The following is a 23,859-nucleotide window of genomic DNA, read 5'->3' as shown; positions in this document are numbered from 1 at the left end:
TAGACTCATCTAAATGTTGCTCAGGTTCAAAGTGAATGAGTGTACATGTGTGCACACATAAGTCCTCTTAGGTGTGTTCCAAACAGCTATATCATGTCCGGTGGTGATGCTAAATGACAGATTTTTCTTTTAAAGTTTTGTGTACATATGGAAGTCCTGGGTACTGCCCTCTTAGTCATGCAGTTCCCATAAGCCCAAGAATTGCTAGATACTATTCTTGGCAAATGTGAATTCCCTTTAAGTCAGCTCCAACTTGTGCAGGGTCTGTTGTGTAGGCTGAACATAAGAATACGGAGCAAGAGCCAAGGCACTATGAGACCAGGTGTTGTGTTTCTGAAATGAAGCAACCTCCTGCCATAAACCCTCAAACCAGCAGCCTGAGTAGTTCAAAAGACTCTAGGCTAGAAGCAGTTCATGACTCTAGGCTAGAAACTGATATAAAACAGCCACTCAAAATACAAAATTGTACACTGTAAGATGGGCCACGTCCGAAATATTAACAGTATGTACTGGCAGCTTACACTCTTAATGCATCTGCTTACAAAACTGACAGCTAGCCCATAGCATAATTTAATTTTATGCAGTGGCCAGTACTTTGTTTTGGCAGGCCTGTTGAGGTGGTGGGGGTTTCTCATGTCTGGCAGAACTGCATAATGTTATGCTCTAAGAGTCTACTGTGGAACCAGCACAGTAGTAGGGTGTAAGTATTTGCCCAGGAACCTGGTCAAACTGCTGTCAGCAACTAAGGGAAGTTTAGAACTGTCCTCCTGCATTTGAAGGTGTGTCTACACCAGGCTTGAGGATGGCTAAGACTGTTTTAAAACATGTGCTTGGACTAGCAAGTAGGGCATGCTTTCTGACATATGCCAGCTCTTGTGACATTCTGGCTATGAGCTGCAGAGCTATGAGCTGCAAGGCCTTGGATATTGCAGTGGTTGATTCCTTTAGCCATTATCAGAGCTTGAAGTGGTATTACTGTATGGCGACAGCTCTCAAGCTGGCTCTCAAACCACTTTAGATGGGCAGATTGCTCAGATCCTGATGCACAGAACCTGACTGACTTACTTCCTCCTCCTTTCACTCCCCAACTGCCAGTTCTATGTTTATCTACCTTTCTTTTTTTTTTCTTTTTGCTTGGAGGACCTGTAGTTTATTACCTAGTAGCTGTTTGCTAATTTTAGTGTATTAACTGACTGTCCTTATAGTTTAAGGCTGTGTAACTCTAGGAAGAGCTGACACGTAGTCCTGGGTGTATATTTTGTATAGGCTCTATAATGCATCATTGCTTTGGTCCCTCTAGCTGGCTTCACTTTATGAAGTTAGGAAAAAAATTATAGGCCTGCTGCTTTGAAATGCACTAACAGTGCAAGCAGCACTGCAGCAAATATGCTGTGAGTCTACAACTACAGAAGAACGCAGCATATAGCCTTACTAACAGTTAAACCATAAAATAATTTGATGGCATTTTATGCATTCAGAGTACATCTCAATTCCTTTCTGCATTGACAAAGCATGCTGGAACTCAAGAAAACACGAGATTTTTCTATCATTGAAGTAGTCATTGCCATTTCTTTTTTTAAACACTCCAGAAGGCTGCTCTAATAGAAGAATTTTATTCCTCAATATTAAAGACAGCACAAGAGGCAGATGGTGATGGTAGTGTGTGTAGGTTACCCCCCCCGCAATGCATTTTTCAGCCACTAGAGTGTGCTCAGATTGGTGAAATCTTTCAAACAGAGCATAAGAAATTTAATTCCATCTTTTTTTTTCATTATTTCAAATGCAGGATAATTCCCTGAGTAAGCAGCTTTTTATTTAAATAGAACTTGTCCAGAACCTACAATAAAACTGTGGAACACATTCACACAGCTGATGGTACTCTGGAGATAGCAGGTTCTTTGGCCCAGGGATGCAGAGGCTTGGCAAGAGCTCTTTCTTTTGTACAATTCATTTCCAAAGCTTTACCCTGCACTGTCAACAGCCCCCTTCAGTAAGAGTAGTTTCTCCCACATCCACCTTGCCTCTCCAGCTGATCTCTGGGTTTTGAATCTCTCTTTGACCACTCTGCCACAAAAGGGACTTTTCATACTTGGTCTTAAAAAGTAGTCCATGACCTGAAGAAAAAAGGATAAAAAAAATGAAATAAAGATGAATGCACTGAAAACAGACCAAGCTCAGTCTGAGGTGCTAGAAATAATGACTGAGGCTTCACAGTCTGGAAATGATGCAACTCAAGGCTTTGGAAGCAGAAGAAATACCATGCATACCAGAAAGAACAGCCATAAAGTTTTAGAAGGAGCTCTATGACATTACAAAACAAACAAACAAAACCCTCCCAACTTATAAATCGATGAGTCCAGTACTGAATACACACACACACACACACGTATGCATATATAAAGGATAAGACATTTGTTCACTGACTTCTAAGGACAGAACTGATTGATACAGCTACACTTACCTGGACAGTCTGCTGTCTCTTTGAATGCTCTTTTCTTACAGCATCCTCGGCACATGTTAAACACGCATTTATTGCCCTAGCAGTGGCAAGGGGACAGCAGTAGAAAAGAAACTTACATCAGTTACTTCAGTGAAATTATACTTTCTGTATAATAAGATCAACCTATCCAGCTATGCACAGGCAGACCATTTGAAGAAGGCTAGAGACATACATTAGGCAATCACATCTCACTGTAAAGACTACAGCATTGATGGCATGTTAAACACATTTCCCCCCCCCCCCCGGTCTCCCTCCCCCAGCTATCAAATGTTTGTGCTTAGGGAAATTTGGGGTGGGGTGGGGTGGGGTGGGGAGAAAACACCACCTTCCACTTCTACAGCATCACTAAGATGTTGGGCAGCCTGAGTTCCATAACGCAGATGCAAATGCTGAAAGCATGTTAGACCAAGAGTTATGATACTGTTAGCTTTGTGCTTGCAGTGTTTGAAACAAAGCATCTGACAGGTGTCTAGCACAATATGTAGCTATGCTGACCATCTATGTACCACAGAGGTTATGGCCATAACTGTATCAATATGCCTCTCCTCCTTGCGTGCACACGCCTTCTCTCTTCCTCTCCCTCCGTGTGTGTGTATGTTTTACACCCCCCCCCACCCCCACCCCCATATATCTATAGACTCATCGAATCAGTAAGGTTGGAAGGGACCTCTGGAGATCATCTAGTCCAACCTCCCCGCTCAGCAGGGTCACCTAGAGCATGTTAGACAGGGTTGCAAACAGGCGGGCCTTGACTATCTCGACTATATCTCCAGAGAAGGAGATGCCACAACCTCTCTGGGCAACCTGTTCCAGTGCTCCATCACTCTCACGGTGAAGAAGTTCCCCCTCACGGTCAGGCGGAACTCCCTGTGGTTCAATTTCTGCCCACTGCCTCTTGTCCTGTCACACGGGACAACTGAAAAGAGTTTGTCCCCGTCCCCCTGACAAAATGCTTTAACAGAGCTGGCATGGACTTACCTTAGGGTTTCCACATTGATCACATTTTGCATATTTGGCTGGAAAAAAAAAAAAGAGAGACCCAATTTCAGCAGTAGTACTCTCATACGTAACCAGTATATTCACAGTTTCAGGATCAGACAAAGCTTGGATCTTTTATACCCAGAAGTGGACTTTTCTTCTAATAAAATACTATACCTCAAAGTACAGTGGAAAGAAGATAAAGATACTCTGACTTTAAGAGCATCTATGCTAAGTCCAAACATAGAAAATTTTTAACTCCAAGTCCAAAGAAGGAGGTAGGCTGCTTAAAAATGAACATGAAATTTCAATTTCAAATGCTAGTGACTGCTGCAGTTTAGTTTGTAAAGCATTTTCAGCTTAAAAAGAAGATGCTTGTAGTGGATCAGCAACCTGCTTCTTTGGTAACTAGCTTCCTTTCCTCATGAATGCAATTTGAATCACATTTCCTACTACCAAAGTTTCCCAAGAAAGTTCTCTCTCTCTTCTGAAAAGTTTCTTCAATTGCATAAACAAGAAAAAGAAAGTGGTGGCAATTTATGTCCAAAGGTGGCATCAGCAGCTTTTCCATCCACTTACGTCAATAAACAGTAACAGAAACTTACGTTTTAAAGATGGATCAAAGCTTTTATTTGGATTTCTTAATTTCTTTTTTTGCTTATTCTTTGAAAGCAGCTCAGAATTTCTATCTTCTTCATCTTCCAGAGCACGTTTCCCTCGCACACCTGTTTCAGTCCCATTCTCTTTGCATCTTTCCTTTGGCCTGAAATGGTAAATTGGCAGAAAGGAATAAGGAGGTGTTCTTTGGCCCCCATTACTGCTTATGGAAATCTAGATAAACTGTAAACCTTTCTATCATTGCTAAATTGTAAGCGATACTGCATTTAAAAGTGAAACAGGAAAGCACAAATATATGTCTCTTCTGAGCAGTTCATAGCTCACAGGCTGTTAAAAACAGAATACTGTCAGTCATTCCAGTCGGAAAGTCAGTGAAAGCTGTACAGTTAAATTAGTTTGGTACCTGTCATTTCCAGGAAGAATTTAAATATTGCTCTTGACACACTTCAATCCACATTTTCACTGCAGAAAGAAGCTAAGCTATCTGAAAAGCTTGCCCATATAACACCAACATCCTTTATATCCTCAGCTTTGCTACCCTGGCAGTTACCAGCAGCATTCCTTTTCTAACCCTGCACAATAACGTGCTGTCAGGTAGCAGTATCTGTTGCACATCAGGTTTTCTTTCTATGCTACAGTGGAACTCTCTTGACTTTTACTTTCCAGAGAGAGAGAAACTTGAGAAGGATCTAAAAGAAAAGATGCATAGAATGAGTATCGCCCTCACGAACAAAGCAAAAACATAAAAAAAGCCAGAAGATCCATTTATTTTCAAATGACTGTAAACTTCTAGAACAGAACTGAATGGTTCTATATTGAACAGCACAGGAGGGCATGGCATATGCATACTTGTCTGTGTTAGGACTGGTAACTCACCCTGGCCTGATGTATGGCTGACAAATCCAGTGGAAGAAAGGCAATCCTTCTTTTGGCTTTTCTCCTTCTTTCTGATTAGCTATTTCTTCCTGCAGCACAGAGTTACAGTCAATTTTGCTGGAGTTCTCAGCAAATAATACCTCAAAGGCCATGAAAGCACAAAATGGAATTTAAACTAATAGTTAATGACAGTTAAATATAGGCAAAAATACTGTAATACTCTAGTATGATGGATGTAATGTAGCAGATTTTAGCTCTTAAGTCAGCTTTATCCCACATAGAACTGTTTGAGTTTAAGGGAATTGCACTGCATTAAACTAACAATATTAAGGTTGCAAGTCACAAAGTTCTAGTGAGGAGGGTAACAGACATTAACTGCATGGCAGACATGGTAAGTTCCTGCTAAGTGTGGACAGTGTTCTTCTGGGAGATAAGAGCCCATCCTGGTACCTGGCATCGTAGTTTCAGCTCTCTGTTGACATCTGCAATGCCCTCTAGAGTCTTCACTTTTGCTAATTCTTCACGCAACTGATGGTAAACTTGAAGCCTGTGGCAAATCCCAAACACCAAGTCATGTTTATTCATTATTGCTAGACAAAGGAGATTGAATAAAAATGTCTTTACAAAAGCTTTTGGTAGCTTTATAAAAGCTTACCTTTTTTTCCTCATATGTCCAGAGAAAAAGAACAGACTCCCGCTACTCTTTTTTGAATAAATACTTGGAAGTTTGGGGACACAAACAAGGAACTCCAAGATAAGCTAACACACAACCTTATAGCAGATCAGCTACTCTGCAGGGGTTGCCGATGGTCACGCTCTTACTCCACAACAATTAAAGACAGCTTGCCTCACAGTGAATGAGGAGTTAGTTACCTCACGTTTGCCACAAAGTGCATGTATGCATAAGAACAATTACCACATAGTAGCTGACGTGCTATAAGCTCACGCCCTAGCTTATCTTGTGGTAACTTGTTCATCCCCAGGTCCTGTTTCCCAGATATGCACTGAAAGGTAAAGGCCTTAACCCACATTCTCTCAGCCAGGTCCAGGGAAGAAAATCATGCCGCATGCCAATTCTGGCCAAATTCTTGTCTGGAAAAGCCAGAAATTTGCTAATCAGGATAAGCCCTGAAAAAATTATATAGTTCTGTAGAGTTACTCACGTGTGATGCCAGAGCTTGAAAAGATGAGCCCTGACGTAAGACAACGGACAAGGGTACTTCTGCACTATCTCAAGATACTCCTCAGCCATCTCCCACACCAATGGGTTTCGGCCCTCAAACAAAGCTGGGTTATGAAGATTACCTTCTAGGGAATAAAAAGAAATGCTCAAACTTTCACTTCAGGGTTAAAACAGACAACAAAATCTAGGTTCTAGAGCTTGATCAGCTCTGTTGTGATTTTACCAGTTAGTCAAGGACTTAGTATATAAGAATGAAGGGTCCAAAAACCTCTAGACTGACCATGATACTGTATTTATTTCACTATATATTCTTAATTGAGCTCAATCACTTTTACCTAAATATATCTTCCAGAAAGATCAAAATGACACAAAGACAGATTAAAAAAAAAAAAGAGAGAGAACTTACTGCTTTTCTTGACCAACGGTTAATGTTTAACCATTAAATAAAAAGTCTTATGGTGCATTCACATCTGTCTAGTCTAAATTTCCAGATACTGTTTCTCACTGAACCTTTCTCTGCTAGTTTGACAAGCCTTTTGTTAGCTAGTATCTTCTTAAAAATAAATGATTGCCTGGGATACTGTAGAATCTTAATTGCTTTAACTGTGCCAGTGACTGGAAGCTTTTCCTGATGTCACTTCCCAACTCTTCTTGTAACAAGTAGTGCTAACTCCTTCTTGTTCCAACCCAATACGAACCTAGAGAACAAATGATTGTAGTTTTCTTTACAGTAATATGACAGTTATAAGAACTCTGATACTATGCCTTGTCCTCCCTCATATAGCAACTCAACACTGTAATATCAAAAAATCCCTTATTGATTTAGCACGCCTATGGAAACTCTGCATTCTATGGCAGATCACAAAGCATCCGCAGGAATATTTACCAGTGGACACAGTTTCTGCATTAAGATCCATTCAGAAACCCATGAGAATATTCTAGGACAATTCCCATATGTCTTTGTCAACTAATTAGACTTGAGCTGTCCACTCAATGGTACCAGAAGTCCAATACAACAATTCTCAATGTAAGGTAATTCCAGCTCCTGATGAGAAATGCCAGTAAAAAAGAGAGAATGGCTACTTAGCTTTCAGTCAAGGTTGTTCACCAAAGAAGTCTGACTTAAGCTTTTTAAAAAGTTAAATGGGACTACTAAAGAGAGCAGGAAACAGTCTGCACCCTCAAGAGTAAAAACTCATTATTCTTTACCTGCACTCATGACACCATGTACTCCTGTCTTACGGATACATTCTTCCACATCACTGAGACACTGGATGTTTCCATTTGCAAACACAGGAATGCTCACAGCTTTTCTATACCAGTGAAGAAAACAGATGCATAATACTGAGAATTAAAAAGATTGCTTGAAGTCGATCCAGATGGTGTGCCACACACATTTGTTCTTCAGCGCCATTGCACATTGCAACCTATGTTGATATCATATTAGGAGTTATCCTCTTAAACCTGTATACACAGAGTAAAGGAAACCCAGGATGCTCCCTTTTCTGGTACTGCTCGCTTACCTGACAGCTTGAATGTGCTCCCAAGATGCCACACCAGCAAGTGGTCCCTTCTGTTCTTTAGTACGGCCATGGACAGTCAACAGCTAGAACAAAAAGTTGCATTTGCTTTTAAAGTATACAAACCGCGGAAACAAATCCAATTCCTTTCACCCCATAAACTTCATGGATGCCACTGGATCTACAGTGCTATTTCAACACCACAGCAATTTTTGGTATCACAGAAAGACATTACCAGCTTACCTAGCACAGCATGGTCTTTCTTCTTTCAGCTTACTGTTTCACAGTATGACAACATTGTATCTTGGGGAAACCTACAGGTTTCCTACTGCATGGCTCCTATTTGTGATTCACTGTTGAACGTGTGCTGTAGTCATCTGGCTTACTCCTCAGAAGGTGGCCAGAATACTGGCAGCACTGGCTCTAACTACCAGCTGTCTCCAATTTAACCAGAGTTAAATCCTCTAGAACTACCTATATTTTAACTGATGATTGCCATCTTTGATATGAATTATTTTCCTCCACAACCTTGTTGACATCATGCATCCACTCTGCCTCCTGCAGTACTGTGTTAGACTGGGATGCTCACCCACAGTGAAGGATCCACACCATGCAGTGACTACTGCAGGGATTCTAAAATCACAGTGCATTCCATATCACACTACTGACCTGCAGGCTAGAACTGCAAATATACAAAATCTCTCTGCACCCCATTTTTTGTTGGTAAAGCAATACAGCCTATCCATCTCCAAAGTGTGCCAAGATCTGGTCGTAAGATGGTTTACAAAAAGACATGTGTGTCTAACGCAACAGTAGAGGAAGCAGCTGCCTCCTTACCTGGCAGCCAGCTTTCTCCAGCATCTGTGCATACTTCACAGTCTTGTCAATTTCTGGGAAAACACGGATTTTGCATGTGATAGGAACAGAGAGCTTCTCGTTAGCCAGCAAAACTGGGAAAGAGTAAAAAGACAGGTAAGTGGGCTGCACAATGCTATGAAAAGTGCCCCATCATCTCCAGATCAAGCACTGGGTGTGGCATGAAAAAAACTGAAAAGTTAATGCTATGCAGCTCTCTCACAGCTTAAACAATCAGCAATATCATTTTGCAACCCTTATTGCATAGGTTAGTCAATTTGATAGTAAATCACGAAGAACAAAATCTGCATTCTAATAAGAAGGCATCAAATACTCAGAATTTAATGGCCAAAACTTCCACTACATCAAACATTCACTTTTAAGAAGCTTCCCCCTTGGATCTTAATCACTGATCCATTTTTACCACTGTCACAACACACTGTTCCTTCCGCTCTGCCAACAACATTAACTCACTTATCCACCTTTCCTAGAAAAGCCCCTTTGCTTCTTTCCAAATTATCATCTAAGTAATCACAGCAAGTAGAGGCTTATCTGCTGAGGGAGGCTGTGGACCCAATTAAGTAGCAAATGTAGGTTACACATTAAATACCCATAGCCCTTGCACAGTGCATGGAACTGGAATGCTACTAAAAAGAGAGCTATCTAGAGACAACCACCTGGAAAATGCTGAGCAACAGCATGCCTGAACTTCTCTTCTCTTCCAGATCTTAGGTGTTAATGTATAAAGGTGCCTGCTTTCCTGTAATCCAAATCACAGAACATTCCTCTATTGATAGGTATTTCCTATCACTCTTTTGAAACAATAAAACAGGGTTTATATAAGTGCAAGCAGAAAGTACTCCAATTTCCAATTTTTTAAAGAAAGATGGAGGAGGAGGAGGAAAAGGAAGAGGCTTTGCTCACTTTCTATAGACAGTTATTGAGACAACTCTCTTAAAAAACAGGTGACCTGGGTTCTCTTCCCAGCTTGAGGCTGTTCTAATTTGCACCTTTCATTCTCAAGAAAGATCCCCTGACAACCAGACTATATACTGGGCAGGGAAGCACAGTCTACCTTTCCATGTTCCTGGCTGTGTTTTTGTGCATAACAGCATTTAAGATTCACCGGACCACAAGGAATGCAAGCAGAAATAAGACTGTTCAAGAAGAGTCTTCTGGTTCAGACACTTGCTTTGAAGGAAGAAAGGTGTGTTCTAGGCTCTACAAAATGATCAGAACATTGCTTTTAAAAGCGGTTCCAGCTGTTATTTCAATAAAAAAAAATATGATACTGTTCCTATATTCTGAGAATAGCCTACATAACTCAGAGAAGAGAGGGATAACTTGCTATGGTATAGCCAGAAAGAGGACACTGAACTGATCAGAAAAAGGAAACTGTGGCTTCAGGCAGAAGTACAATTCCAGGCACCTGAGAACTTCAGAGTGAAAAGGTAAGGCACTGGGGAGCTGCACTATTTCTAGAGTCACGAGAGCCACTAAGCCATTGCTAGAGTAGAACTTCATCAACCCACTTTCACCTAAGATCAGTTTCAGGTATTGAAGTCTTTTAGCAGATCTAACATGAGTTTGAAGCAAGACACGACCAACTATTCTGAGGGTGCCATTGGAATACAAAGAGTAAAACAAACAAAAAATCCCAAATAAACCTCTTTTTAATGATGAGCTCATCCTGTTTCCTCTCAAAAGTAAAGCTATAGACGTCTCTAAAAACTTACTCATTCTCTGAAGAAGATCCCATTCCTCCTGCAGAAACGCCCCATAATGACCTATAATAAAACAGTGTATCATGGACTGCAAAAAGTGAGAATCTGCAGTATACAAGCTTTTATAAACATTCACATACAAAGATCCAGACAAACTCATATTCCTCACTGACAGAAACTGAGCTGCTCTGTTCTGTCCAGACTGGAAGAGTTGGATCACTCCATCTCTTATGCCACCCTAGATTTACAGAATAAACAATGAAGCCCCACACCCTATTTTCTCTGTTACTCCCTAAGGCTGGTAGGTTGTCAATGGCAGCTCAAAGTCCTATTTTCAGAGTTTTATAACTGTTTTAATTCCCTCCAGGATAAAAACTGATACGACTGAAACATCTATTTTCCCTGTGCACCAATAGGAGTCCAGTTAGTCTTTAAAAGATAGTTTTAAAGAGGAACAGACAGTTAGGGAACAAATCTTTCCTCAATATCCTGACTGGTCCAAAATTTTCCAAGGCTAGTTTTTCCTCTCTACAAATCTCCCTGCAATATCCTCATTGGTTTGGCAGGTTTTATCCTTTTACATATTAATATGAATAAATTTTGTGCAGGCACAAAGGATACAGGAAACGCTGAGTGCCTACATTATACAATTTTAAATTAAGCTTTTGAAGGCAGGCTGTTCGATCAATTGAAGTCAGATAAAGTCAAATCCTTGTTAAAAATTACTTTTTTGAAGGATAACCTAGAAATGAGAACTTTCAGTCAAGAGCTGGAATTACTAGTATACTTAACTTCTGTTTCAGCTACTGCAAAGCATTATTTGTTAAAGTGGGTGTAACTATCTTGATTTCCACAGTACTGCAGCCACCCATACCGAGGCTGAATTTGGTCCTCTGGATATTTTACTGCCCAGGTTCATACTTGTAACATGCCATTTCTCTGCTTATGCAGGGCTTAGATTTGCACATACCTCTCTTTGCAATCATCTGGGGGCAACCCAAATTCAGGTCTATGGCATCACAATAATCCTGAGCCAACATTGCTGCTTGGACAAACACTTCTGGGTCATTGGCACAGAACTGAGAAAGACACAGATGAGTGGAAGAATCAGACAATAGCCATTTTCAAGTACTGACAACACACCATTACTGTGACACATAAATCAACTAATTGTTACAGAAAAGAGGCATAGTATGCACAGTTTATATTAGTAACCAACATTTCTCAAATGAAAAAGTTATTATATAAATCTGTGACACCTATCAGCTAAAGAGTCAACTCTTAGCATTCTATAGGCAAAGAAATATTCATCAAACATTTTATATGTAATAGCCATGAACAACAGGGGGACAACTCTTAAGTTTCCCCGAGAGAAATTGCTGTAGCATTTGAATAAACAAAAGTGGCACAGAAGAAAATTTATCTACAGTGTCTACTGGTCTTGAGGTAATTCAAACTTTGTAGATACAAATAAGCACCATTGTCTCCAAAACAAACGGACTTTAGTGTGGAGCAGGAAATAGACCTCGGCCTGCTAGTCGATTGCTTGGTCTTAAATATAATTAATGTTTCATCTAAAGCATAGACAAAACATCAGTTTGTTAAGAACAATTACAGTAATTTGAGGTCACTTTGTTGAAGAGGACAAAGTGAGACTATTGTTCACATTTAGGCTTTTAAATAGATTTTCTAAAACTAATTATTAACAAACTGTCATCATATCTTTAAATTTAAATCATAACGGTTTAAATTCAAACACATTTCGGAGCAGAAAGTATTATTTCAAGCCTGCAGCACTACACTATTCACCATCAACACTGACTGAAAGCAGAAAAGTCATTTTTATTCTCTGAGAGAACTGAAATAATGAAAGTGTCCAATCAAGCCACATCAGTGGGGATGTTCATACAGTAAACTAATCACATCCAGCAGGCTAGGTGCAAAGGCACATCTGCTTAATCAATTTCCCAGAGCCTGTGATCAAAACCCTAACCTGCTCTGAAATATAAGAACACTCTCCAGGCAGCAGAAAAGAGTACTGGAGACAGAAGCATCAGGATGGCAGATAATCAAGGTACTTTGGTGCCCTGTTGAAAGAGGGAGTGAAGAACGGTTGATGGTGGCTTTACTTTCTGAACCAGAAAGCAAAATTTTCTTTGCCATATCTTTTATTGCTCTACTGCAGCCAGAATGTATACCCAAACAAGGGCAACGGAGAAGGGATGGGGACTGCTAAGCCCTGAAAAGGATTGAAGGAGGTATCTGAAAGTAGAACTCAGTAAGGACAGCTGCACCGGATCAATCCAAAGATTCACCTAGTTCTACCTCATATAGGCTCTTCCAGCACACATGCCTTACTGAGCTGCAGTCCTGTATTTAAAAGGTGTATGGCTTTATGACACTATTTAAACTTCCGGCATTTATATTTTTGGTGGCAATCAAAACCATTTCTCACGGAAAAAAGCAAAATACACAAAGCCGCACTGAGACAGACCAAAGGTTCACCTGCTCTGACAATAGTCAGCAGTAGATGACTAGGGAACAGCAGGTGTAGAAGTGTCTCCAAGGACTTCAAAGCCAGTGGTGTTTCCTGCATCTAATGGTCCTTGATAGGGTTTTCTTTAATTTGGTTTCTAAACTCATGCAATCTTTTAGTATCCAGAATATCCTATGGCAATGAGCTTTGCAATTTAACTATATTTCCTTTGGTGAAGTGTCTTGTTTCTCATCCATCTTCTCAAAGCCAGTCCTGTTTTTACAGACTTATTTCTCCCCTCAGTCACTTGTTTTTCAGGGTGAAGAGGCCCCCTCCATTCAGTTGCTCCTCATATGGGCATTCCCCCGTTGGCCTGCCCATGCTGGCTGCTCTTTCCTGGATTCTTCTCCAGCTCTCCCTGCCTCCACGGGACGGCGTGGAGGGGGGCACCCACACCTTCTGCGATCTCTCATTACCGGGAAGCAGAGGCGCCCCAAGCTGCAAACAGCGCCACGGCTTTGGTCCCGCGCCCCTCGCCTTCTCCGTCACTACAACCGAGCTCGCGCTTTTCAGGGAGCCGCCCGAAACGCCGCGCTCCTCCCCGAACAGCGCCGGGCGGCAGCAGCCTGGGGCTGGGCCCGGTCGCAACCCGCCTCTGAAGGCCAGAGACGGCCGAAAGCCCGCCGGGGCCCGGGCCCTGCGCTCACCTGCACGATGAGCGGGCGGTCCTCGGCGCAGGCCTCGCCGTAGAGGTTCTCGCGGCGGTAGTTGGCGTCCCGCAGGAAGACCTGCGCGTGCAGCATCGGCGTGTAGCAGAGCTGGGCGCCGTGGCGGCGGCTCAGCAGCCGCCAGGCCAGCTCGCTCTGGTCCACCATGGGCGCCACCACGTAGTGCGCGCCCCGCAGTGTCTCACGCCAGAAGGCCTCCCCGCGCAGCTTCGGCATCGCCTGCCCCGCCGCCTCGGGCCCGCAGGCCGCCGCTGGGCCGCAGCTCCAGCACGGAGGCGGCCGGACGGTGCCACCGCCATCTCGCTCCGGCCGCCGCCGCCGCCGCCGGAAACCGCGACGGCGCCGGAAGAGGCCGCGCGCGGAAGAGTCCGGGCCGCCGCCGCCACCGCCGCGGCTCCCCGGTGCTTCGAGCTTCCAGCGCCGCCGAGGCCCTCTGCCATGTTCTGGAGCCCTGAAAAGTGGTTCTGTTTGTTTATTTATTTATTTAGCGCTTAAGCCTCTGCCCCCAACATGAAGCGGTTAGTTGGATGCTGCAGATGACAGCGAGGACCTGGGCTCCCAACAGCTGCTGTGGGGCCACCAGCACTGCTGGGGGCTGCAGGCCAGGTGCTTCTCAGTTGCAGGCTTGCAGAAGCCGTGGCTGCTCTGACTCACAGCAAGGCCAAGTGTGCCTCCCAGAGACCCACGTGCCGAGGACGGTGATACAACTGCTGGCAGGTGGGCCATCGCTTTTCACGGCACCTGAGCTCACATAAAACATGTACAGAAAGCCAAATTCTCTCTGCTTCACCTGATCAGCATTGAAATCTGCTAGTTAAAACACGTATGCTTTCATTCTTGATGTTGGCAGGCACATGCACCTTTGCAGATCCCTTGAGTGCTTGGGATCGTACAATATTCATGCCCAGATCCTGGACCCCCCTCACCTGCTCTTTATGGGTCACCTTTTTCACAGCTAATCCAGCTTGATGTTTGCTAGCAAACGGAGGCACCCAATCATGCTCTAGTCTCAAAAGCCCTCGCAGATCACCTGAATATCAGTACAGGCCGATAATCACATAGGGTAGAGAGTGAGATCACAGAAACATAGGTAAGAATGAATTTAGTAAGAAGACAGGACAGACTGCAGTGATCAGGTGCTGGGCTCAACACTACTCCACTGCTCAGTCACCCTCACGGTAAAACAGCTTTTTCCTTATATTCAGCTGGAACTCCCAGCATTTCAGTTGGTGCCTGTCGCCTCTCATCCTATTGCTGGACACCACTGAAAACAGTCTGGCCCGATCCTCTTTACATCCTTCCTTCAGATACTCATCTGCAGTGACTAGCTCCCCCATTCAGTCTTCTCTTTTCCAGGCAAGACAGCCCCAGCTCTTTCAGCCTTTCCTCATTTCAGAGATGCCCTGGTAGCCCCATGTCTCTCTTGTACTGTGGAGCCCAGAACTGGACCAATTCTGCAGCACCATAGGGCTGAGCACACTGGAGGTTTTCTCTTCTCATGTGTCAGTATCCTCAGGAAATTCAAAATGTTTCATTTTTACTTCACGCACAACATCAAGGTAATTCCTTCAGCCATAAAGGGTTACAAGTTCTTCAAAGGGTAAAACTCATCTAATAACATTATATAAATAAAAGAAAATCAGCCAGAGGCTAAACAGGGTTCCACATACAGTTAAATTGTTCAGGAAGCCTGCCAGAGCCTATTCTTTGGCAATCTCCAGTTTGCTGTCTAATCCTACATCCTTTTAAAACTAAGTTATCAGCAGTCACAGTTGTGAGACATTCTGCCACAAAAGATAGCTTCAAGCTCTTCTGATTCTTTCCTCGTCTTCCGGATAATACCACTACCTTCAAAAGGCCTACACCACCAGGTCTACCGTGGCAAATGTCAGCCCTCTCCATCCCTCCTTCAACGCTCTCATTCCTCCTTAGCCTGCTTCTCCAGTGTTAGTTTTTTTTTTTTTTTTGATCCTGAGTTGTAGGCAAGATGTTTGATCTGTCTGTAGGAGAAACACCTGCTTCCTTTTCCACTCTTCTGTCTGAAATTCCTTTGGTTTTTACTTGACCTCTGCTTCAGAAGCAGAACTCAATACTATCTCCATTTCTGCTATCCGGGTTTCTTATTTAAAGTCATCACTTCTGTTAATCCATGACTCTTCTTGTAGTACTTTATTACCTTTGGTAGAAGATGTGTACTTCTTTCCCCTCAGGAAGCTGAGGGAACACAATAGGAAAATAACAGTTTTAATACTGACAACTACATGTACTATGTACTCCATGTTATTGTTCTCCTTTTCTGGCAAGTTGTATTGCAGATTTAAAGTATAAATACTTTTTACCCACAAGCCAGTGTTACACATGTATAGCTGTGAGCCAAAATAAGTTTGTAGGTCCAATGGGACTGTTTTGCAGCTTCAGGGAGGACCACACTGTGTACTGAAGCCTGTTAGTAGCTGGCATGGGAGTAGCAGTTGACGGAGACTTGCACTTAGATTTAATGTGGAAGGGTAGAGCTGAAGGACTACTTTTCTGTCCTAGTCTTCTCAAAACAAGGAACTGCAACATTTGATTTTGCATTAAGGTGTTATTGCCCTATACACACCCATCTGACTGACTACTGAGAAACAACAAGCAGTGCAAGCTCTAATAATGCGTTTATTTTTGGCAGACTGTATTCAGCAGCCAGTTAGATAACAAGTTACACAGCAGTAGGTGATAATCAGACAATTATGGAAAAAAAAATGTTTTCGAATAACAACTGCAAGAACATTGGGAGCATAGATGCTAAGTCATTCTTAATGTACTTTATTACTCAAATAGTGTCTTCAAGCTTTGCCTAGAGGAGGCTATGCCATTTTATTTTTGTACAGAAATTTGTATTCAACTCCTGTGTAGATAGCCGCAACAACATTAGTCCTTACTCCCTCCACATAGCCCAGTCAGAACTGCTCACTAAATTACACCACTTTCTTTCAGAGCTGAGATGCTGGGTCAGACTCTTGTTAAATATTTTACTTCAGTGCAGAACTATCTTACCAGCTTGGTTAAAATTAATCACTCTTCTTCCCTTGTAGATTTTTAGTACAACCAAGGGAAATAGGATTCCTTTGCTCTTTTTTCAGGGTCACCACAACTGCCAGTAGTTGGAAAAACAAAATACCAGTGCATGTTTGTTTCAAGTTTTATCTAATATCCAATGCTACAATGGTCATTATATTTACTGTTTACTATCCATGAAGTCCTATATTATGCACATATGACCAGTTCATATAGCCACTCTTCAGTATCATGTTCTTTGCAGCTGCCTCTTGCCCCTCACGTTGTTTCCTTCTTTCCCTTAACACCAGACAAGACGTTATCACCATACCTAACAACTTAATAGCATTTATACCTATAGCCTACCTAACCTTCTCAACAATCTTGAGGTAGATGTTATTAGCCCCATTTTACAGATAGGGAAACTGAGGCAGTGGCATTAATGACTTGTCCAAAACCATAATAAAGGTGCCAGAATTAGAATTGAGAATTTCTGCTTCAATTTTGTATGTTTGTGGTTTGGCTGCATCTAAGGTACTAAAATCATGGCAACAAAAAGCCATGCTCCAGAATAGTCACAAGTGTTCTTTATTATTACTATTACAGACACCAAACCAGGTATTCCAGCAGAAGTTTTGGCTTAATACCAAGAAATGATAGACTCAGGATGAAACACAGAAATAAAAGGGGTGATAAGAGAATAAGACAAAAAGCCAACCAGTTATCAGTTCTATTTAATTCTAGGAAAACCAAAGAGAAAAAGACACTCTTCAGATCAGAAAGTATTTTTAAAAAATTAAAAAAAAAAGGGGGGGGGACAACACTAAGACTTATTTTGCAAATGCTTTAAGCTGACATTATGCTTGTATTTCAGATTTCACAAAGAAATACTTTATAAAACTAAAACCAGTTAACCCAGCCACTATCCACAGAGGGTGGTGTAAGCAAAAGACATCAAGTCAGAACCTGCAGTGAAGAACCACTCATTCTTGACACTGAACTGCTCCAGTACTGACAGGATACTTCACTGGGAGATGATGATGATGAAGATGGAGAGAACTGGGATTTAAAACAGTTCTGAGAAGCACAACAACTCCTTCTGTTTTGTTGCTACCCAGGTCTCCTCTGTATCATAAGTGTAGCAAGGGATTTACTGATTCCCAAAAGGACAGGTTCAGCATAGCAAAGGCAAGAATTTAATTGAATTTTAAGCAAGTTTCCTTTAAAAAGGTACTATATCTTAAAATTATACCATTAAACTGATTACTTAGCTAACTTATGTGGGATTTCTGGTCTCACTGCTGAGAGGAAAATTAATGCCCAAGGCTGAAGGCAGCCCTGTGCTAAGTAAAATATGCAGGGGCTTTGGGTAGATGCTCATGTTTGCCTGAGCTTTGTTATAGGAAAACAAGGGTAGGAGGATATGTATATATATGAGTGAAGGACTATTCTTCCCATTTCTAATGTTCTGCATCACGCAGAATGTTCTTCCCATTCCTAATGCAGACTAGAGGTGGGCTGAAACAAAGGTAAAGCAATAGTTTTAATGCTTTATGAAGGTTCTGGTCTGGCAGAGCACTGAACCTTGCACAAATATGTACTGAGTACATGCTTAAGGACAGCTTTGCCAGTGTTTTTATTAGCCGAATTAAGGCTGCTCGGTACAGTGGAATCTGTCCACCCATCCCACCCTTTTTCCTCTGTCTGTCTGTCTCTCTCTCAAAAAAAAGGGGGTAATCGTAAGAAGCCTCTTCCTACCTTTTTCTTTCTGAACAGAGTGGGAAAAGACTGTTCCAAAGATGCACTTTGGTTTAACAATTAGGTAACTTTTCCTTGGAGTATAAACCTCCCCTTCTGAAAAGGGTTGTTTTTTTTTCTCCTAGAACCCACGATAAATTAAAACTAAGCAAGAAGTCTCTGGTTTGACACAATAAATACTTAGAATATTTCAAATTAAAAAAAAAATATATAGTTACAAAACCTCAATGAAATTCTCTTTCTGACCTAACTACAGACGGATTCTTCACAGACAAGAAGTATCTCCGAAATCAGCTGTAGCACGCCTCCCTGCTCACTGGGCTTGGTCAACAAGTGCTATCACTTACCCTTTGGAATACTGTTAAAACAAAACAATATAGAGCACAAGAAATCTACTCTTAAGTTTGTTTTTCATACTGCCACAGGTGTAGGAAGCCACCATCAGTGGGGAACCAGTGTAGCAGTGCACAGTGACATAGTCACAGCACTAGCGGAACACAGAGAGACTAGGAGAAAAAGAGTATGAAGGAAAGAAGGGGAGAGAACCCATGAAAAGTTGGGAAAGGGAAAAATGAGCAAGAAAAAGAAACTGAGAGAGACTGATCAAGTTCAGCTGGACTTCCCAGTTCTGGCAGCAGGGCAGATGAGATGTTGAAAAACAGGAAGAGTTCCTTGGCATCTGTCATAACAAGGAATGTTGTTGGCATTTTCTTCGCCACTGACAGTAAGTGAGCAGAAGCAGTTAACCCTCTCTGACACTGACTCGGGGCTCTGCCAGTGAGCTGTGGATGATCCCAATAATTGATTCAACACCATCTCCCTCCAATAAGGTGCGGTGATCCCCTTCAATGACATGGACAGATACTTTGCCATCGCATACCTGGACAGAGGCAAAACAGAAAGCTTTATGTTTACAGTTTTCAAGCACCTGGTTACCTAACTGTTTTGGCTTTGATAGCCTTCTGAGTTACTCACATTTCACATCATTGTCCATATCAAACTTAATCGAAAACACTATCAATTTTATTCTTATGAAACGGTTCCATAGATCAGTTGCAAGACATGATTTAGAAACCAGTGTTTTACAACATTTTACTTAGCCTGGCAGGTGATCTGCTCAAATACAAGCTGGGCAGGAAGCCTCCCAGTCTGATACTAGCAGAATAATTTACCTACTATACCAAGCATGAATAATGAAGTAGCTATTTCCCTGCCCTTAAAGCCAAATAACCCTCCACCAAACACATCCCTCTCTCCCATTCCCAGCCTCCCAATATCTCTTTCTTTAAGGGTGTTATGTAATTTTGTAGATTGGAATCAAGAATGAATGTGTATGAAAGTCTGAAGAGATTAGGAAACTATGTGGATTGGAGATATTAAAGAGTGGCAAGTTGTTCTGTAAATTCCTTCTTCTCTGGTATCTTTACAGTAAAGTAAGACACCTCCCATTTTATGTGAGCAGAAGCTAAAGAACAGAGGCCTTATTTAGAACGCAGACCAAAAAAACTGATCTGTTACCTATAAGTTACCCATATACTAACTTCTACAGGGTCCACAAAAGGTGACTAAGCAAAGCTACCTCTGTTGGCAGAAGGCCAACATTTGCTCTTCAAAAATCTGCCCGTGTGTACTGGAGACACTGTAAGGGTCTACAGTCAAGAAAAGAAGCAGAAGTTTATTTCTCTGGAGTTGCTCTCATAACATCTTTGTTATATAGAGTGTATTTGGGGAGCTGCAAAAATTAGCCATGGAAAAAGTTATCTGTCCAGTAGAGAGGTTAGATCTTCTTTTGGTCCCTTACTACCCTGAGAAAAGGCCTGGAACCAAACCAAGTCATTCGATTTTCAGGACATTTCCTTTCTTTGTAGAGCACAATGGCTGCACTATATGTATGTGTGTGTATATAAATATATATGTTTATATATATATATATACACACTCACACAATATATATATGTGTATATATATATTTATATTTGTTTGTTTTCCAGGTGAGTTTCATCCCTTCTCACTCAGTAAGAAGGATTTTCCATGCTTTTCTTTCGTTCCTCAAACTATCAGAGAATCTCAAGAGTCTCCAGTGTGCCTCCGACTGACCTCTGAGAGTCTGTAGTCTCCACCTAAGCCTTCTTCATACTCATTGTGAGTCTTTGCCCGCATCAGTGTTACGTTCCCATGATACTTGGACTCTGGTATATACTTGTCAGCAGCCTTCAGTTTGTGGTAAAAGGAAGTAGCAGCAAAGCTGAGTGCCTCACGATTGATATTTTTATGAATCTGAGTTATCAGGTCTGCAGCAGCGCTGACACGGGCCTCCAGATCTTTCAGGGGCAGAAGAATCTCCAACAACTGGAAACATGATTTTTCCATTATTTTCAACATCTAAATATCTGGTTACATTAAAACCAACCAACCCCCCAAAAAGTCACCACATACTAAAACAGATCACACACTAAAGAAAAAAAAAAACCTCCCTCTTCTTTGCACTATTAGAAACAAATATTACCTTATTGTATTCAATGCCTGTAAACTGCTGAACAAAGGCACATAATGCTTCAGTCTCCAGTGCAGCCTCATTTCCTTGGGTCAATTTGGCTCTGTAACTCTGGAAAAGAGAAGAGTGGAATACTAGCACAGAGGGATATGCTTGCTTTTGAATGTTAGACAAAAAGAATTCCTGAACATAGGGCTCTGAACTGGGCAGAGGGGGACAACTGAAGCCTGGGGGTTGGGGGGGAAAGATACCTTGAGGACAGAGATTAGAACACTAATCCACAGATGACAGTCGCCAAGAGCCTAGGATCCTCTATAAACTACCATGATAATGAAAAAGAAGGCTTAAGCCAAGTTTCCTAGCAGCCCACATTAGGATGTCATCTTGCAGGCTCTAGGATCTTCCACACGACATATACTTTGTGGCCCAGCTCTAGCCAATTAATGAAGCCCCTGCATCTCTACCCTCCAACAGTCCTTAAGTGTCCATTATCTATTATTTGCAGCTCTTTCCCACCTCCCCTGTTATGAAAGTTGTCAGTTTTTCAGTTGGCTCACATATAGGATATTAAACTCCCAAAACGTGAGTGCCGATAAGACAGAATGGTCTCCAGATGGAAGATTTGCCTAACACCTCTTACTTGAGTATATGCTGCCACAAATGAATGAGACCCATCAAAGAGGAATAGACTGTTGAGTGCATGGGAGGCATTCTGTTGGGCTTGCAGCTGGGAACACATTTCAAAGGCTACACAGGCACCAAAAGAATATCCAGCAATACGATAAGGTCCTTCAGGCTGTATCTGCTTCATACAATCAATATAATAGGCTGCCAGGCTCTGTATGCTGTCCAGAGGAGCAGCTAGAACATGAAAAAAAAAAAAAAAAAAAGAGTTAGAAACAGGCTCCAGTCAGACACTGGGAAAGATAATTATGTTTTCATGAGCTCCAAACCAAATCTATTAGAAACATCCAGGTTATTTTGAAGGTAAAACACATCATGCCTTATTTTTCTCCCACGTAATAATCTACTGGCAGGGACCAAATGCAACAGCCAGTTGTTCCATTTGCCCATACACACGCATCTTCAATCTAACTTAGTACACAGCCCTATATAGACTGCAGGTACTGATGTTTAATCCTCCAAGTTTAAGAGTCTAGAGCAAAGCTTCCTCTACAAGAACAATAAAATTTAGAATATTAGGTTTACCAATTCAAGATATACAAGAACTTAGCTACCTTTTGTGCACTGGAGCCCATAGCATGGCATATGAAGTCTGGAGGCAAGAGTGTAGAAGACTGCGATGGATCCTTCAATTGGGTGAACAAGGAAAAGAGGGCGTTCTGTGCTCTGAACATCATTGAGACGGGTGATCGTTGGATCTTCTGGATTCACCAACAAGTTGTTCAGATCTAGTTTTGGAGGCTCACCTGGGCCAGTCTTCATAAGCTGAGATGGTTTCAACTCTTTGAAGGGAAGTATACCAGGCAAACCCAGTTAGATTCAGGACCAGATTCTTGGTCATATAAACACAGCCCTGAAAGAAATGCTAAGAGCTGCACTGGATTAGCCCACTGGCTTACTAAAACATCATGGTGCAGACAGAGAGGCCTCCCCACTGTCAGCTGCTTGTTGACAGCTGTACTTGACAGTAAGCAACAGTAAGTAAGTTTATTCCTTCGAGAGATAAAAGCTCTCAAATTACATCCTGCACAGTACCACGTAAGAGCACTCATGCAGGCAGTTACTATGGAGCAACTGATTGACAGTACCTTGCTTATGGATCCATGGCTAATACTATAGGGAATTTAAACCATTTAGAGATCTAGAGAGATTATTTTTGTCAGGCTCTTAAAGAGAATGGGTACATGGAAGATGCTTATCATACTGAGCCTTGGCCAGGGATATTTCTATTGCTTTGGTCTTGCCTTTACTATTTTCTTATTTGTCCTACTAGCATAGCTACTGGATGACCTGGTTAGGTCCAGTATTGTATCTCTATTACTGATACTACCCAGGCAGTAGAACAGCTTGCAAAATTTTTCTTATATTCTTACTCCATAAATGATGGTCCTAACCCAATGGTCAGTGAACTTCAGTGGCACATCTGTCATTTAAATTCCTTTCTGCTATTATCAGATTTTATTTCATCATTTGACAGAGGCTTATGGCATTAGCAATGAAAGTGGTGGATTGGAAGCTTAGTTATTTGCATTCAAGTGATTAGGGTAGTAACCCTAATCTAGATGCCATACCCTCTGCCATCCCAGACTTGGAGGAAAGTTCGCGTAGTTTGTTGACTGTAAGGAGTCGAATTTCTCTCATGGTCATAACGATGTCATAGTCCCTCTCCAGTGTCTGGCGCACCTCCACACCCATCAAGGAATCCAAGCCCAAGTCTGCCAAGGAGCTCTCAGCATTCAGACTACTCACATCACGGACCCCTGAGGAAAAACAGTACAAATATCAAAAGAAAAAGAAAAGGTGGGGGGCTGATTTCTTTTCTGGCCTCTCTAGTTGAGGCCAGAAAAGCAATCTTCTCAATTTTTCAAAAAAAAAAAAAAAAAAAAAAAAAAAAAAAAAAAAAAACAGAATGTAACAGAAATCATTTTTCTGTGCTACATGTTTATGATTAATTTCCTTCTTTTCTCCTCAAACCTGAATAATATGCAGGCACATAAGCAGAAATCCCTTTCAGGATTTACCTATCGCTTTCACAAATACTCTTCTACAATCCACAGGATCTAGCTTTTAGAGTACCTGTTAACTGTACACAGCTTGATGACAGAGAATACACCCATTCCAGCTAAAGAGCTGTGAGTGTCAGCGTATCAGCCCTAGATCAAGTTCACAACAGCCAGCCAGAAGAATTTCACATACTGGAAGCTCTAACTGAAACAGAGGTCTTAGACCCGACACTACTAATCCTAGGCTATGACATAAAATTGGAACAGTTGTCAGTGGCAATAATGGTTGACTGCAGCAACTGATGCTTACTATGAGAATAATCACCTCTTCCTTAAGTCTTACACCCCTTTTCTCCTTCAATTTCTGCACTGTTCCCAGTCTCTCACACTTCCTTTTCCTGTAAATGCTTCTCCTAATGACAGTTG

At 41.8% G+C, this 23,859-nt stretch overlaps 2 protein-coding genes across 2 annotated transcripts in view; both read right to left on the bottom strand.

Annotated features, from left to right (window-relative positions):
- Positions 1 to 1,597: 1,597 nt before the first annotated feature.
- Positions 1,598 to 13,777, bottom strand: DUS1L (dihydrouridine synthase 1 like). The gene is made up of 13 exons (XM_062591790.1): positions 13,438 to 13,777; positions 11,225 to 11,333; positions 10,267 to 10,317; positions 8,513 to 8,625; positions 7,679 to 7,761; positions 7,365 to 7,468; positions 6,136 to 6,280; positions 5,423 to 5,519; positions 4,973 to 5,061; positions 4,084 to 4,241; positions 3,479 to 3,516; positions 2,462 to 2,537; positions 1,598 to 2,114 (listed from the first exon to the last, which is right to left on the bottom strand). Exons 1-13 carry the CDS (start codon positions 13,672 to 13,674, stop codon positions 1,975 to 1,977), a joined length of 1,440 nt encoding a protein of 479 aa, XP_062447774.1. The 5' UTR covers positions 13,675 to 13,777; the 3' UTR covers positions 1,598 to 1,974.
- A 2,316-nt stretch (positions 13,778 to 16,093) lies between these two features.
- Positions 16,094 to 23,859, bottom strand: part of FASN (fatty acid synthase) — a 48,706-nt gene continuing 40,940 nt past the window's right edge. Inside the window, exons 38-43 of the mRNA XM_062591403.1 lie at positions 23,002 to 23,190; positions 21,985 to 22,212; positions 21,387 to 21,607; positions 20,759 to 20,857; positions 20,350 to 20,601; positions 16,094 to 19,132 (exon numbers count right to left, since the gene is read on the bottom strand). Of these exons, the coding sequence (XP_062447387.1) occupies positions 18,995 to 19,132; positions 20,350 to 20,601; positions 20,759 to 20,857; positions 21,387 to 21,607; positions 21,985 to 22,212; positions 23,002 to 23,190 (1,127 nt within the window). The 3' untranslated portion in view covers positions 16,094 to 18,994. The remainder of the gene's footprint in view (positions 19,133 to 20,349; positions 20,602 to 20,758; positions 20,858 to 21,386; positions 21,608 to 21,984; positions 22,213 to 23,001; positions 23,191 to 23,859) is intronic.

The sequence above is a fragment of the Rhea pennata genome, chromosome 19 (assembly GCF_028389875.1).
Source record: "Rhea pennata isolate bPtePen1 chromosome 19, bPtePen1.pri, whole genome shotgun sequence".
NCBI classification, from domain to species: Eukaryota; Metazoa; Chordata; class Aves; order Rheiformes; family Rheidae; genus Rhea; species Rhea pennata.
Note: the sequence above shows the minus strand (reverse complement) of the source record. Positions and strands in the feature narration are given on the sequence as shown.

Coding starts and splice junctions, on each gene's coding strand:
- DUS1L (XM_062591790.1), bottom strand. CDS start 13,674: ATGCCGAAGCTGCGCGGGGAGGCCTTCTGGCGTGAGACACTGCGGGGC. Junction 6,281..7,364: donor ACATGGTGTCATGAGTGCAG/GTAAAGAATAAT, acceptor TTTATTCCCTAG/AAGGTAATCTTCATAACCCA. Junction 2,115..2,461: donor AGAGACAGCAGACTGTCCAG/GTAAGTGTAGCT, acceptor TTTTTTCTTCAG/GTCATGGACTACTTTTTAAG.